We start from the raw sequence: 15,930 nt of genomic DNA on the forward strand, positions 1-15,930 counted from the left end.
TGTTCACAGATTTTTTTCCAAGTCTTCATTTGCCTTAAAAAAAAAATCACAATTAATATTGACGTGTGGACCTGTTTCTGCGGTATTATCACATTGTGAGATTTTGATATTGTTACATCCCTGTTAAAGACTGGATGCTACAGTGACTCACTAATGTAAAGTCATATTATGAGACAGGACTAGTTGGTTAGCGTGCTAACTTCAGCAGAAGAAATGACATGATAGAAATAGAAGCAAAAGAACAGCAAACACTGGCATTGCTTTCCACCACTGGAGGCAGCTCTTGGCGAGTAAAAGAATGATGCTGCACTTGCAAGGTTTTGGCTAAGTAAGCAGCTGCTAATGCTAACGTTGACTATGTAGTCATAGCAAGAACTTACACATAGCACCTTTAACGCGGCTCCAATATGGCTGAAAGCGATCAGTAAATGGTAAAATAAGGTTGGTATTTGAAAATACAAACCTTGTCTTGCTGACTTTCCACTGATCGACAGGTGGCAGTAATGTTCCGACAGATGTGCTTACACAGCAGGAAAAAGCAGGGAAGAGGAAAACTGATAACTTGTGAATATGGGTGTACTGTGTAGGTTTTGCAAATGTTTTATGCAGAAGTAAATGATTATATAAACTGAGCCTCATCTACAACGGCCTGAAAGCCTAAATGTCATCCTCCCATCGTCTCCCGCAGACATCTTCCACATCCAGGAGTTGTCGTCCATGTTCCTCCAGGTGAGGACGGCGTTTGGCCTGCGTCTGCAGTACAGCTGGACGGAGTTTCGTCTCTACCTGCAAGCCGACGAGCTGTGGAAGGACGACACGGTGGGGCTGTGTGGGACCTTCAACGGCAACATTCAAGATGACTTCCTGTAAGTGTGTGTCCTGGCTGACCTTTAACCCCTCCCGTGCCCTGTGTTAACCCACATCCCCTCCACCTCTGATGATAAAAAGAGAGAGCGTACTCTTGTTACAGAGGCAGAGAGGGAGGTGATGGTGAAGTGCTCTCTCTCTCACACTCTCTCTCTCTGTAATGCACACTGGTTGGGCGGCTCAGCATCAAAAGCCTTGCTCTCTGATCAGCTCTTTTAGGCGGGCCAGATGAGCACCCAACTGGACACGCCACTTCAACAAGGAATTTACTGTTAGTGGAATAGGGGCTCCACTGTACTGTATCGTAATGGCCGACCATAAAGGGCGGATGTTGTCTAACAGCTGTAAATGGATATACATCACAGTCAGTGACTGAAGTGGTCATATGCTGCTAGAAGGAAAACTGGAACTCACTTTGCCTGAAGCCTGAGGACGACAGTTAAAATGATGACTTGCAGAATCCTCCATTATATATTTTGTCTTCGTCTTTGGAGCTACGCACCAACTTCTGCTGTGTTCTTAAAATTTAGTTTTGGTTGCCTTAAACCTAAAACTACATTTCACATTTTCTGGACAAATTTTCTTTGAATGACATCTTCCACCTTCCCTTCAAAACCCACAGAAACATGTTTGCCTTTAAATCTATGTCCACGCTGAACTGTAAGGTCTTGCCTGTTTTGCCTGAGGCCACAAGTTTAAGCCAGTTCTGTGTCAACAGCTGCTGCAGTGATATGAGGATCCTAAAATGCTTTGCACAGGTAGAATCAGGAGATTTAGACCTTTCAAACAAGATAAGGTCCAGTATAGAACAAAACACACCACTAGCAGAGCCACCATTGACTTTTGATCCCAAGGGCAAAGCGTCCCAGAGTGTATTTTAAAAGATTAGGTCTTCTCATTTAATCTGAATGTTTTTGAATCCTTTTTAAAACTTTTTTCTATAATTTCTTGTTTTGAAAATGCACTTCATGAATTTGTAGTTTGCAACACTTGAATGAATCCCCCACCTGTGGTACCACAGTTATATACCATGCTCTTGACTGCTCGTATTGATTCTGATGTTGACAACTGGGACTGAAGATGAATGAGATAGCGGCCAACTATTTGCTATATCTAAACACTAAAGAACACTTAAAAAGTAGCAAGTAGATGAAATATAATACACTAGTAACTGGGGGTGGCACAGTGGTGAAGTGGTTAGCTCTGTCACCTCAGTGCAAAGACATGCAGATTCAATTGGCGCCTCAGTTGTCCGTAAGTGTGAATGTGATTGTGAATGGTTGTTTTGGCCGTGTGAATGGACCGGTGATCTGTCCAGGGTGTACCCCACCTCTCACCCAGCATCAGCTGAGATAGGCTCTAGCTGCTCCATGACCCTTAATGGATAAGCTGTATAGATAATGGATGGATGGATAGTAACTGCTATTGTTGTCGTAGCTATAGGCTGGTCCCACTACCTTCACATTATCTTCGTGTTGTTCTCTGGTCTCCCTGCAGATCTCCATCAGGTATGATAGAAAGCACTCCTCAGCTGTTTGGAAACACCTGGAGAGTCTCGTCAGCCTGTTCACCCAGCCTGAGTCCGCCTCAGCTCGACCCCTGTGACACACACCAGCAAGCTGGTCAGTTCTCCATCCTTCAATTGTTTCAGCAGTTTGTGTGTGAGTTAACGGAAAGATACTCAGGTGAAATGGAAGATCACCGCCATTAATCAGTCATCTCGTTCTCCTTCTCAGTGGCCTACGCCTCAGAGATGTGTGACGTATTGAACCAGGATCTGTTCTCCGCCTGCCACGAGTACCTCAGCCCGACGCCCTTCCATCAGCAGTGTCGCTCAGATACCTGTAAGTGTGGGACGCCCTGCCTCTGCTCCGCTCTGGCCCACTACGCTCGCCACTGCCGCAAATTCTCCGTCATCGTTGACTTTCGATCGCACATACCAGACTGTGGTGAGTAGTCTGCACGTTTTCTGTCTACAGGCCAGGGAGGATGTTTAGTCTCAGGATTCACCCACTGCTGTTTAGTGACTCTGGATTTATGAATGAATTATGACAAAGTGGAATCGCCACCAAAGATACTTCCATGTTTTTCTGTTTTCTTTTTGTCATAGTGCCCAATATCAAATACAGAATTTTATCCCTGCTCACTGTTATGTTGACTGTTGATTTTCAGAACATCATTAACAAGCTTGGAGGACATTTTGGGTTTCGGGAACTTTAACAAATGCTGTAATTATACTTTATCTTTAACTCAGTTTGAGTTTGAAATCACCTGACATGTTAACTTGTGATATTTCATAGTACAAACAAAGAGCAAACAGTTCACTCTCCATCTCTTCATGTGTAGACAAATGTAAGTTTAATACTGAGCTGTATTTAAGCCACCTAGCTACTGTGGCTAATAGGCTGCAGATATTTTGATGTGATGAGAAAGTTTCACCAACAAACCAATGTGAACTAGTTGTGATAAATCCATTAACTGAAGGATCCATTTTTAATTTTTGCAGCATGGTGGCATAATAGGTAACTTAAACAGACAATGGAATTTACAGACAAAGCAATGGCAGTGATACGAATATATTTGTGGGACAGAAAAGAGGGTGTGAGTTGTATTTAATGTAGGTAAATTGAAGGTAGGTAGATTTATTTAAAACCATCTTTAGAGAAACAAGGAGTAAAAGATGTTTTACAATGAAAACAAAGGAGAAAACAGAAAAAGAAAACATTAAAACTGCACACAAGGCAAACACACACAACAGCAAAAATGAAGTGCTTATAATCTGAGCATCTTTTTAACAGCTTTTTGATGGGAAGCTGGTTCCAGAGAGTTTGAACAACAACTGCAAAAACTTGTGTTTTTTCTTTGATTAACTTGCTAAACAAACATTTTGCCCCACTGTCAGTAAAAATCTGCGGTACAGTGAAACCCGATGAAGACGGTGAAGTGGTACTGTAGGATTATGCGGTAATATGAAAATCTGAATCTTCCTGTTGGCGTTGTCTTTCCCTCGCAGCGGTCAACTGTCCTGCCACCATGCAGTACGGCACCTGCGTGTCGTCCTGCCAGCACCGTTGCTCTGCCTTCTCCGTCCCGCAGCAGCAGTGTGGGGAGGAGTGCGAGGAGGGCTGCGTCTGCCCCCAGGGATCCTTCTACAACCATCGAACGCATACCTGCGTGCACAGGTAAGAGTAAGGAGGTGGGGTCTCAGAGCAGAAGCAACGCAAGAATAAATAGCGACACAAGGAGAGAGATGCAGTGATTATCACTGTAACAGATATATATATTTTTATATATTTTTTGTGTTCAGATGATAACGTTTCTGCGTCCTTGCCATCATTTTAGTGTTAACTCCAGGAATCTGTGTCCTTGTTGTGTATCGGAGCCGCTCCAGCTCTACCTGCCACGGTGTGGTGGAAGGTTGTGAAGCGTGTTTAATGGCTAACTGGCTGGAGTCACTCCACCAAACAAATCCTCTCAAAGTGATATTTGTATCTGCTCTGAAGTTTAGGTCAGCCTTTAAGTGGAAAGTGTTGTATCTTTCCGAGCAGACGTTATAGAGCCAGAGGACCTCGGTAATTGTGCTCTCCCTTTCAGCCTGCTCTGCCCTAGAAGACATGCAGCTTAATTCCTCTTAAATGTCCCAGGTTTTTACATCCTAGTGCAGCGCAGTGCCTTACTTACCATGTGATAGAGTTACATCAAGGAATTTACCGTGAAACCCCCCTTTCATTCCCACTCGAGCCGGGGACGACACAGATATCTGATAACCAGTGAGAAAGAATTTGTAGTACAGAGGCCGATGTGTGCCGCTGGACTATATGTTACAAAGGCTTTCAGCCTCCGCTAAACACAGTTTACCACAACGTAGACACATTGTAATAAAAAAAAAATGTTATGATGAATATTCTGTCTGAAGAGTTTATGTTTCTTGAGGGAGGATTGGTTGCGGATTCGCCACCTCAGGGTTCGATTTTACCTCCTAAAGCTTCCTTATCTGTCCCCTATCCACTTACCTGTAATACTCTGTTTGAGGTAACACTAAGCCCTTTAACATAATTCTTTACACAATAATGGACAAACTGAGCAGTGTCTGGTTTACATCACCCAAAGCCTGGTGTTTAAGATCTTTGGACGTGTAATTATGAGGCTTACACTCATACTGAGGTTCAAAATGGTCACATTTAAACTGATATCCTCACTGTCTAAGACACATAATTGGTTCACTGATCTGAGTGTGTGTTTGTGTGTGCGTTTGATTTGGTTACTGGTGTGGTTTTTCAGGAGCGAGTGTCCCTGCAGTTTCCTTGGAGCAGATTACGAACCAGGAGATGTGATCATGACGTCAGCAGGTGTTCAGTAAGATCCTCCTCCCCGGTCTCTGTCTTCGCGATCTTAACCCTCAAAACACTCCTATATCTTAAAGGACAGTTTCAGCTTTTGGTCTTTTTTATTTACATTTTCCCCATTTTTCACTGACATCAAGCCAGTTCAGTTACAAGTGAGAGACATCAGATGGAAACTGGAGGCTGTAATTCAGTCAGTCGATTTCTGTGAATGAGAAGCTACAACCAGAACACTGGTATCAGGACAGAGACAGACAATGTTTCCAGTTCACCGTGGATCAGATTTCTTTGTGTTTCTTACATAAAGCGCAGTCACAACACAGACATGCAGACTAGATGAAAACCAATACAGGGGTCTTAAAAAATGTGGTAGATGTTTGGTTATGGCTTTAGAAGGCAGTGTAAAAATATTTAGTCTGAACAAGAGTAAAAGTCTTAAAGATCTGCTAGTGGTCCTCAAGAAGCCGCCATGTTCCTTAAACTTCACAATATGAAAATGAGCCAAAACTTTATTTACATGTCCTGCATATATAAATGTCAGTTATTACAATTATTAAGTGCAGACTTTTTATATATGAATACAAAAAAAAACTGAAGAAGAAAAATGATTTTTGAACATACATCAATATCTGTAGGAGATTCCTAGAAAGACAAAAAAAAAACAACTTAATTCTTGATTAGATAGAAAATGTGTCGTCTTTAATTTTGATTTTTCATGACTTTGATTTGACTTTGTTATTTACATATGAACTGTTCTTCTCTTACCTCCCACATAATCTCTCATTTTTTCTTTAAAAACCCTTAAAAGCTTATAATAAATCAATTATGTTTGGGAAATTATGTGGAAGGTTTCCACGAAAGTAGCTCAAAAATGCAAATGTCACTAGTGTTAAAGCCATGATGGTCATTAACATAAATGACCATCATTATCATAGGCCATTATCCCCTTGAGTCTGAGTGTCCACAGAATATAGAGACATGTATAATATGTAATAATGAGACACCGTGTCATGTGTGCGGAGTTGGATGTATCCTCTGGGGAGTATGAACAGTAAACTTTAGTAAAGCCAGCGTTCATATTTATTGTGCACACGCAAATTTTTTGTTTGGAAAGAAAATCAGCAGAAACCACATTCACACTGTCTTTGTTGTGTTTAATTTCATGTTTATTCTTAAATCAATTTTCCATGTATTTACCTTCATCATGTAAGGACTCTCTGTTTTCCTCTGCAGGCTGTGTCTGAACGGTAAACTGGTGTCTCAAACAACAGAAAGTGGTAGGTCACTAATTCAAAAATGTTTTTTATTCGTTGTTATTTATGAAATTTAAATTCAGCAGGCAGATGTTTTATGATGCTTTGTTGAACACAAAACCTAAGACAGAGCATTTGTTTGTTTTTTAATAATGACAGCAAAACTCCAAACTGAGGAGCCTTCCTTGTAGCATCTTGCTGACTTGTGACGACTTCTTTGCTTTTTGCAGACAGGTTGTGTCCGGCGGGTCAGCTTTACCAGAACTGCTCAGAGGGGGAGGATGGCCTCCTGCCGGGGAGGGGTGTGGCCTGCGAGCGCACCTGTGAATCCTACCTGCTCAACCTCACCTGCTCGACACACGAGCCCTGCGTGGCTGGATGTATCTGCCCTCCTGGGTGAGTGATGCATTGCAGTTAGTTTGTCCATCGCTGACTGGTTGTGTATGGAAGTTCATGAACAATCCTCCCCTGCTGGAGGATAGCACTTGGTCAGGGATCAAAAACCCCCTGTCCCCCTGTCTGGTGACGCTAGTCACCACCACATTCAACACTGTAGGTTGTGTGTGATGCATGTCGTCAGCATTCGATTGTAACCACAAAGTCTCACCCTTGAATCGGACTCAATTACAAAATAGCAGTCACAGTTTGAGTTTGTTTCTGCTGGGGATTCTACTGCTGCATTTGAGGAGGCAGAAAACCGAGTACTGAGATCCTGTTGAACCAGAGAAGCCTCAGGCAATCTGTGTAATTGGCTGATACTTTTATTCACGGTGCGAAAGCTCAGAAAAATCAACCGTGTGAAAGTGCTCAGAAAAAAAACAACAGTTTGAATAAACATATTGGTGTGAATTAATTGCACAAAAAACTGCCCATGGTGTGTAAAGGCCTTAAACTGAGGGACTAAATTGGTTGGTTTTAGACGCAGTCCACCCTACAGTTCTGTTAGTGGTGGCTTTGAGATGTTCTTACTTTTATTGGACATAATGGCTCTAATTGTGATTACACAATGAGGCATGAAGCTGATGAGGTGTTTCAACGCTTAGAAAAAAGCTATCCATTATTTTACAGTTGTTTTTTGGGGGGTTAATATTTGTGCATAGGAAAGAGTCATTGCTCTACTTTGTTCTATTTCTCACCATTTTGAGTTTTTCTTGCAAAACAGACAGATATAACACTAAGGTTCATTGAAAGAGTCTGTTTCATTAGTTTTTAAAGATTTTAAAAGTGAACTGACCTCAGATTTAAAGAAATAACAGCCACGGAAACTTTGAGTTTTGATAATGACAAAAACTCAGCCATTGCCCATAATGCCTGTGCCCGTCCGCAGTAATATGTTCATCACAAGATCATCTACGGTGGACAAAAGTCCTTAAAACCAGCAGATGAAGAGGACAGACATGATGGAATAGATTACAGTTATCCGATCCCTCTAATCCCCTCTGGCTGTCGGCCTGAACAGAGGGTTAAGTGGTTTCATTCTGTGACATCAACCGAGAGTCGTCCTGGTAACAATATGAACAGGCAGGGGTCAGTTTAAACATGTCCTGGGATTGTGACACTTTTACACAGATTATGTGGCTGAATGATGGAAGCTACACCAGGAGAGACAACAGGAGGTCTTGGTCACTTATAGTAAGGTCACTTAACCCCAGTCTTGCAGATGAAGACAAAAAAAATTAAAAAATATTCAAGTGGTTAGAATTCAGATTAAAAGGCCAGAATATTATATTTGATAATATATTGTAATATGAATATAAACACACTGACCTAAATATTTGATGATATAATATGCATATGTTCGCTTAAGATCCCATAAAATGATCAATAATAATATGATAAAATCCACCTTAAAAGACATTTGGTAATGCAGGTACTCACAATCTGTGATCTGAATGTAAATAAGAGAGTCACAATTCTACATAAAACACAAGACTAAAAGCTGCTATCATTCACTTTATAAACCCCCCTGGTTTATAAGGGTTTTTTTTCTTACACAGATGATTTCAGTCAACCCTAGAGCCCGACCAACACTGATCTAGATTTTTAAAAAATCTAACAAACATACATACCCCCATATCCCCATACGTTGGGATCCCTTAAATATATGTGCTGAAAAATACAGTGCCAGTGTGCTACTGGCCACACAGTTTCTGAATTAACCTCAAACAGATAAAGTAAACAAGCACTTAACAGAAAATGTATTGAACCTAATTATCCAGTTTGCAGTTGATTATATTTTTCATATATTTTGTATCCATGGTGAAAAGCTGGGATGTTTAGCAGTGAATGGAAATATTAAAACAGATGAGGCTCAGTGAGCAACATCTGAACTACTGATTTCCTATCTATAACCTAAACTTTATATATGTTTAAAGATAAATATATAATTTATATGTTTAAATAAAACACTCAAGTAAAACTCTTCAGTCCTGACTGAAGTTCCTTCTTCCTTCCTCTCGTCAGTCCCGGTCTATAAATAGCACCAGTTTGGGTTTTCTGTTGCTCACTGCAGAATATCATCTAACATCAGGAAACACACTGACCCAGAGAAAAGGTCAGTCAGGTATCTCCACCCTGCGTCACCTCGGCCAACCTCATCCGTGTGATTCATTTATTCCCGTTCGGCCACGTAAAGCTCACTGACCTTTAGGGTGACAAGGACCCAACAAAATTAAATCTGATGTCCAGTCATGATGTATGAGTGTTTAATTTAATTTAACTCCATGAAACATGATATCGTGTGAAGTAATTTTGTGGTAACACAAAGAGAGATCTCATTGGGCCTGAACACTCCCTGTTCACGGCGGTATTAATAAGCGCAGTGATGGCGAGACAACTTAAAGGTTCACTGGGCGATCACCTGATGCGTGACATCAGCCGGGAGTCATGAGTGCTTTATAGAAGCTTGTTTTCACAGTTTTATGGCAACTGAGAACATCTTTTTACAGATAGACAGGCACTATTTGAATGAAACCGAATGACGCTGATTATTGATCATCTTGAGACAGACTTTCCCTTGTTAATATAAATGCTGCAGTGCTTTCAGTATGTCACCCACAACAGAAGCAGGACGTTATGTGAAATAGTCTTTACACACAGCAGAACATAGAAAGACACGTTGAGCTGTACTGTAAAAGGACATTATGTTTATTTGTATAGCACATTTCATACACAAAGGCAGCTCAAAGAGTTTATATAATGCATTACAACAAGGAAGGAACAAATAACAGCATGAAAAAATCTAATTCAAATTAAAAGAATAGAAAGCTTTTTAAAGGAAATGAAAAATTATATATATACACACACACACACACACACACACACACACACACATATACATATATATAAAATAATCGAAATGTTTTTCGGCACGTCTTCACCTTGCTCGTTCTGGTGGTTCCTAGACAGTAGATGATAAGCAGCTGCTCCTGTCATATTAATACAACACTTAGATGATTATCATGAAAACAGAAAAAAAGTCAACTGCAAGGTATTCGTCTGCAGCAGGACTTAAAACCTCTAATGGGAAATAATTAGCTAAGGTGCTGACAGAAGAATCCATTGTGTTTTCATTCACAATGGCACACTTTGTTTATGATCAAAATGTAGACCATTCATTCATTCCTCATTCTGTGTCAATTAGCCCAGCTGAACTCATATGAACCTGGACTCTCAGGTGCAATGCAGGACCACGCAGCATATCGGAATTTGGTTTTGGTTACAGTTATGTACATACAGCGGTAAAAACCTGTTGTCTGCCTGGTTGTGGACGACTCTGGAGAGGTTTATAAACAAGACAGAGTTATACAGTGCAGAGTAAGGACATACGCAACATAACCTCAAACCAGTGAGTGCTGCAACAAAAAATTTGATTACAGGATTTCAGATGTGCAGAACTGGAAAACATGGTGAAAGCTGATCTACAACAAGAATATAAATGACCATGATTGGTCACATCCCAAGAAGGACTAAACTACAAGAAACACAAGCACACATCTGTAACCAAGACAACCAACACAAACAGTCCTACATGTCTGTCTAGCTCCTATAATAGAAAAATAAAAGGACAAAAGGAACTAATCCAATAATATCAATTATTTATTTGGCATAAGACATAATAAGTCCTAAATAGAACACATGAAAGGGAATATAACATAGATTTTTCTCTGAACATGCTGTATGCATTTGTTTACTATTTATTACTATTTATGATACTATTTATGAATATGGATATATGAATATCTTGGTAAAAAGTCCACAAAACAGTATTTATTGGGATGTTAAAAAAAGGCAAATGAAGAAAAAATCTGTTCATTGAACAATGAGCAAAGCATTAATCATTAGTCAGTCGTATTTCCCGATGTGTAGGTAACCTCAATCTGACAGTGTCTGCACATTGATTTTTGTTTATCTGTCACATTTTCCTCTCTCTCATTTCATGACACGGGGAAACCAAAATGCTTCCACATGTCAGGTCTAAAAGATGCTGGAGCATCCACAATTTCAAACGCTTTGTCTCTCTCTCACCCTCTCTGTCCCCTGGATCATTATCTGGATCTGGATCTGTTCAAACACATAGATCTCAACACTGTAAACACTAAAAAGATAACAGCTTTAGAATCATTTTGATGATACACTGACTTGTAATAGGGAGAATGGAGCCTCTATCATTTTCGCTCTGTGCCCTGAACACCTGTTCTTGCTCAGTAGCTTTGGTGAACAGGTGGAACTGCTGGAAACAGTTCAAGAGTAATGCTGAACTGTAGATCAGTTAAAAAGATGTAGAAGGCATTAACAACCAGCATTCATCTCTGACATGCAGCCAGGAAAATATTCAGAATTATGAACACATTTTGGTGTTTGGGCACTCAAAGCCCAACAGAATTTATTGGCACTGGTGGCTGCCACAAAGTGACAAAAAAATGACTGGATTCGCCCCCAAAATTTACTGACCCCCCCCCCCACCCCCCCCCCCCCCAGGTGCAATCATTATCATTTTGCACACCTCCTGACAAATACACAAGAAACAAACTGTGAGTAATGAAGTGCTCGACATAAATATGATACACAAATATAGACTAAAACACTACATTATAAAGTAAATAAGCTGAACCTATATCATTAAAGTATGAAAGAAAATCATAACTATATTACATACATTGTTTTCTGTCCCACTGCTCACTTCACTCTTCTCCAGCAGCACACAGGAAGGATGTATGACCTGTCCAACATTCGTAACATAAGCAAAACACTGAAGACTAACAACTGGAATGTGACACTTTCCACTCTTGTTGTCTTGTATAATTAAACCTGTGATCCTCGGTGAATCTGTGTGACCTGGTACAAACACGGGATGCATCACAGACTGCATTCAGTCTGCTGCGTCGTCTGACCGCCAGTCGCCACACCACTCAGCTACATCTTCCTTAATCACCTCTACATCGTCCAATTGAATTAATCTCAAAATGAGAGCTGTGTTTATGAGGATTTATTCATAATGTGCACGTAGGTTTGGGAGAAAGAATGATTTTTGGAATCTTTGATCAGAGTAATTGATACAGCAGCTTGGCGGGGAGATAAAGGAAGCTGTTAACACCGTTTTATCTGGGGTGTAACTCTACTCAGATGAACCTGAGGTTTGTGGCGCAGACCATTCAGTATGTCACTTCATTGTCTGCAGCCTCGCCAGTGGATATAGCTCAACCCTGGATATTACAAGATACTTATCAGCTTCGTCTCGCAGAGTGGAAAGCAAATGGAGGGATCCAGACAAAGACTGTTTCTCTCTCTATCTCTGAGAATCCTAATTGTCTGGTTTTCTCATGTAGCTAACGAGTGTTGCTGCTTTTCATCCGCGGTCGCCCACCCCTCAAACTCTCTCATTTCCTGGCATCATTCTTCTCTGGAAGTTAACCTGCTTTGGCTCTGCCTCTGTCATTCTCTTGGCAAAAAGACAGTCCTCATATCTGGGTTAGAGATGAACACAGGAGCTCCAAATTATGATGTTATAACTTGATAGCATCTTGTTAGACCATAGTTCTTGAATAATAGCGCCCATAGCTTCATATTAGAGCGTTTTGAGTTATGATGCTCCATCATCAGTCTATTCATTATTTAAATCAACACCTTGTCGAGGTGTGCTGTCACTCTGCTTGGCTTTAAGGTGGGAACAAATATACTGGTTATCTTTAATCCGTTGGAGAGAGGTTTGTTTAAAGACATTCTTATACTTAAATATTCAGTTTGTCAGCGCCCACAAAAACAACCCTCCAAAAATGACTCATATCAGCTTATTCTATGGAAAAGTGTAGTCAGCTACCTGAGATTATTTGGTTGAGGTGATGAAGCCTGCATAGTGAAAAACAATGTTGATAGGACACAAACTGTGGTTTCAGGTGTCTGCAGCTTTAACAGTTAGTTGATTAGTCAGTTTGAAAAACAAATCAGCAATGATTTTGAATGATTTTGCTGATTGACATTGATCTTTGATAAGTGATAAGCTGTGAAGACAAGCTGAACAGCTGTATGGCGCTGGAATCAGGTGAAGGACTGCTCTCAAATATGACCAAACAATGACAGCAATGTGACGCTTTGAGTTGCGCCTTACAAGCTGAATTCTCAAGGAGGCAGACGATTAAATTAGCAAAATAAAATGACAATGCCCTCAGAAAAACCAACTGGTGATGGACTTGTCCAATCACCCAACTCTAATGTTAATCATCAGAGTGTGTTGATCTCAAACCACAACATCCTAGCTTGATTTTACATATCAGTAAATACAAAGCTGTAAAACTGTTTTATCCTTAACCAAATCTGTTTGCTTGCTTCCAGCTTGTTGAAACATGGAGACGAATGCTTTGAACCTGCAGCTTGCCCCTGTCTGTGGAAAGGAAAGGAGTATTACCCGGGAGACAGAGTCTCCTCCCCCTGCCATCAATGGTACGTTCATGTAATGTGGAGATCCAGCCACATATAAAAGTTTTTATACACAGTTATGTTCCATAAAGTTCAACGTCTGGGGTTTCCACATGATCTTCTGCTACTACTAATTGTATTGCCCTCACCAATCATCTGCCTACAATATGTGCCAGAATTAAGACAAATCTCCAACAGCATTACTAATTTTTCAAAGACAGATTCTTGCCTGAAAGCGATGAGTCCTGAGATTGTTGGAGCAGCAAAAGTGGCCACCTGATATCCATAATTCTCTGTTATCACGGGACAGAAAAAAGGCCTAGAAAACAGAGCAGGCCCTTGTACGACTCTTTGATTCCCTCTGCTTCAGACTCTTCATCACTGGTGAAAGGAAACACTCTCCCAGTGATCTCAGTCATTCTCCTGTCCCTCCAATTCTTCTTCAAGCCGTAGCCAGAGGAGAAGATGTAGATGACAGCCTAATAGTGCAATGAGCCGGCAATTCAGCCTTTGACAATTCACTGGCCACTTTTCTGCCTGCTGTAAACGCAGAGGCCCACGACAAAAGGAGGCCATTAGATGTGAAAAAAATGTCCCCAGCACTAAGTGGGAACAAGTTGATGCTGAATCACTCAGGCTTTGCTGTCTTTGTAGTGTTTGCCAGCATGGGACGTTCCAGTGTGTGTTTCGTCCATGTCCATCCATGTGCACGGCTTACGGTGATCGCCACTACAGGACGTTTGATGGCCTGCTGTATGACTATGTTGGTGCCTGCAAAGTCTATCTTGTAAAGGTACCGAAAGTGTTTATATATGGTGTTATCTATGGTGGTTTTGCATATTTGAATCCATTAACTATTCATCTGTATGCTTAACACTGAACATCTGTTACAGTTTTTGAACTGCAACAGATTTTCACCTGGACTTTATGTCCCCATGCAACAAAAGTTGATCACTGCAGGTTCCATTCAATAAAAACCTCCTGTTGTATTGATGTCTTTGAAAATTATTCTGCTATTAATGTAGAAGGACAAGTGGAGAGAAACTACAAAATATCAATACTGTAGAGTCAGTTTAAGTTAATTAAAAAAACAAAGCAAAACAAAACCAGTTAATCTAGAGTTTTTGTGGTATAATGGTATTTTTAAAAGCCCATTTTCCCCTGTAGTTATTTACATTATTTTGTATTCTTTTTGCTATCAATATTTTGCCTGTCTTTAAATCATCTAAATATGTTGATAAAAATGGTTCTTTACAAGTGAAACAGGAGAGTAAGCTGTCATTTTTATTCTATTAGTATTAAAATATAAGGAAATTAGGGTTGTGCGGTTCAAAAGCTGTGATAAATGCAGGGGATAGAAAATAACAAAAACCTAATGAAAATCATCTTTTAGGATTTTGAGTATCAAATGGTGCTCCCGTTTACAGTGTATATTTTCTGTGGTTGTGTTTTCCTTCCTCCACAGAGCAGTGCAGACGTGATGCTCAGTGTTACGGCTGAAAACGTTGACTGTTTCGACAGTGGAGTCATCTGCAGGAAATCACTGCTGATCAACATCGGAAGATCATTCATAGCGTTCGACGATGACTCTGGGAAACCAGTGAGAGTCACTCTCTTCATGAAATAGACATAAAATATAGAATATGTAGAACTTCATACTTCATCATATTTAAGTCACCATGAGAAAAATATTTTTGAAAAATTAAACTGCTTTCTCCCGTGGATGTAGAATCCATCCAGTGTGATTGACAGGAAGCAGAGGATGTTCATGTGGCCGGCTGGATACTTTACAGTGATTCACTTCCCCAAGGAAGATGTCACTGTCCTCTGGGACCGAAAGACCACTGTCCACATCCAGGTCGGACCTCGCTGGCAGGTAGGACACTGGTTCTGTAACTCTGGAGTCTGCAGGAGTGTGATGCTGGGTTGTATTCTGTATTTAGCCAAAGTTAAAAATTCTTCTTCATATTAAGACTTCATCGACTCCATCGGTCCAGTTGCTCTTGTCTCTCTTTGAACTCTCTGAAGAGGATAAATGATATTGAAAAAACAGCAGTTAACAGCTGTATTGCAACAATGCTGAAGTTATTCGCATCATTCACAATCTCAGAGCAGAAAAAACAAAAACATCAACAGGCAGTGAGGTTTGCTGTGTTTGGTAAAGACGATGTAACATTAAGTATGTTATGATATAAAGAGCATATCAATATACAGCATGACAAAAATGTGGCTAAAGGGAGACATTGAAAATGTGTTCAGGGGAAGCTGAGCGGGCTGTGTGGAAACTTTGACCTAAAGACGGTGAACGAGATGCGGACACCTGACAACATCGATTCCCCAACGCCACAGGAGTTTGGAAACAGCTGGACTGCAGCAGAGGTGAGCGTCACATCATCATTAATTAAATCCTTCAACTAATTAGCTTTAAATTTAAAAAAAATATAGTAACTCATTTTATATCACTAAAGAATGGTGTGATATGATTACAGAATAGTAGAAGCTGGTGACAGAAGATGAAAATGTCCAGAGATGTGTTTGTTTTTATCTGATTG

At 40.4% G+C, this 15,930-nt stretch overlaps 1 protein-coding gene across 1 annotated transcript in view; it reads left to right on the forward strand.

The window, feature by feature from the left end:
* Window positions 1-15,930, forward strand: part of otog (otogelin) — a 61,989-nt gene that overhangs the window by 18,646 nt on the left and 27,413 nt on the right. Inside the window, 12 exon segments of the mRNA XM_051078275.1 lie at window positions 689-866; window positions 2,365-2,489; window positions 2,604-2,816; window positions 3,881-4,049; window positions 5,149-5,223; window positions 6,444-6,487; window positions 6,694-6,859; window positions 13,295-13,402; window positions 14,033-14,171; window positions 14,844-14,978; window positions 15,108-15,254; window positions 15,638-15,757. Of these exon segments, the coding sequence (XP_050934232.1) occupies window positions 689-866; window positions 2,365-2,489; window positions 2,604-2,816; window positions 3,881-4,049; window positions 5,149-5,223; window positions 6,444-6,487; window positions 6,694-6,859; window positions 13,295-13,402; window positions 14,033-14,171; window positions 14,844-14,978; window positions 15,108-15,254; window positions 15,638-15,757 (1,619 nt within the window).

The sequence above is a fragment of the Lates calcarifer genome, linkage group LG2, assembly GCF_001640805.2.
Source record: "Lates calcarifer isolate ASB-BC8 linkage group LG2, TLL_Latcal_v3, whole genome shotgun sequence".
Lineage (NCBI taxonomy): Eukaryota > Metazoa > Chordata > Actinopteri > Centropomidae > Lates > Lates calcarifer.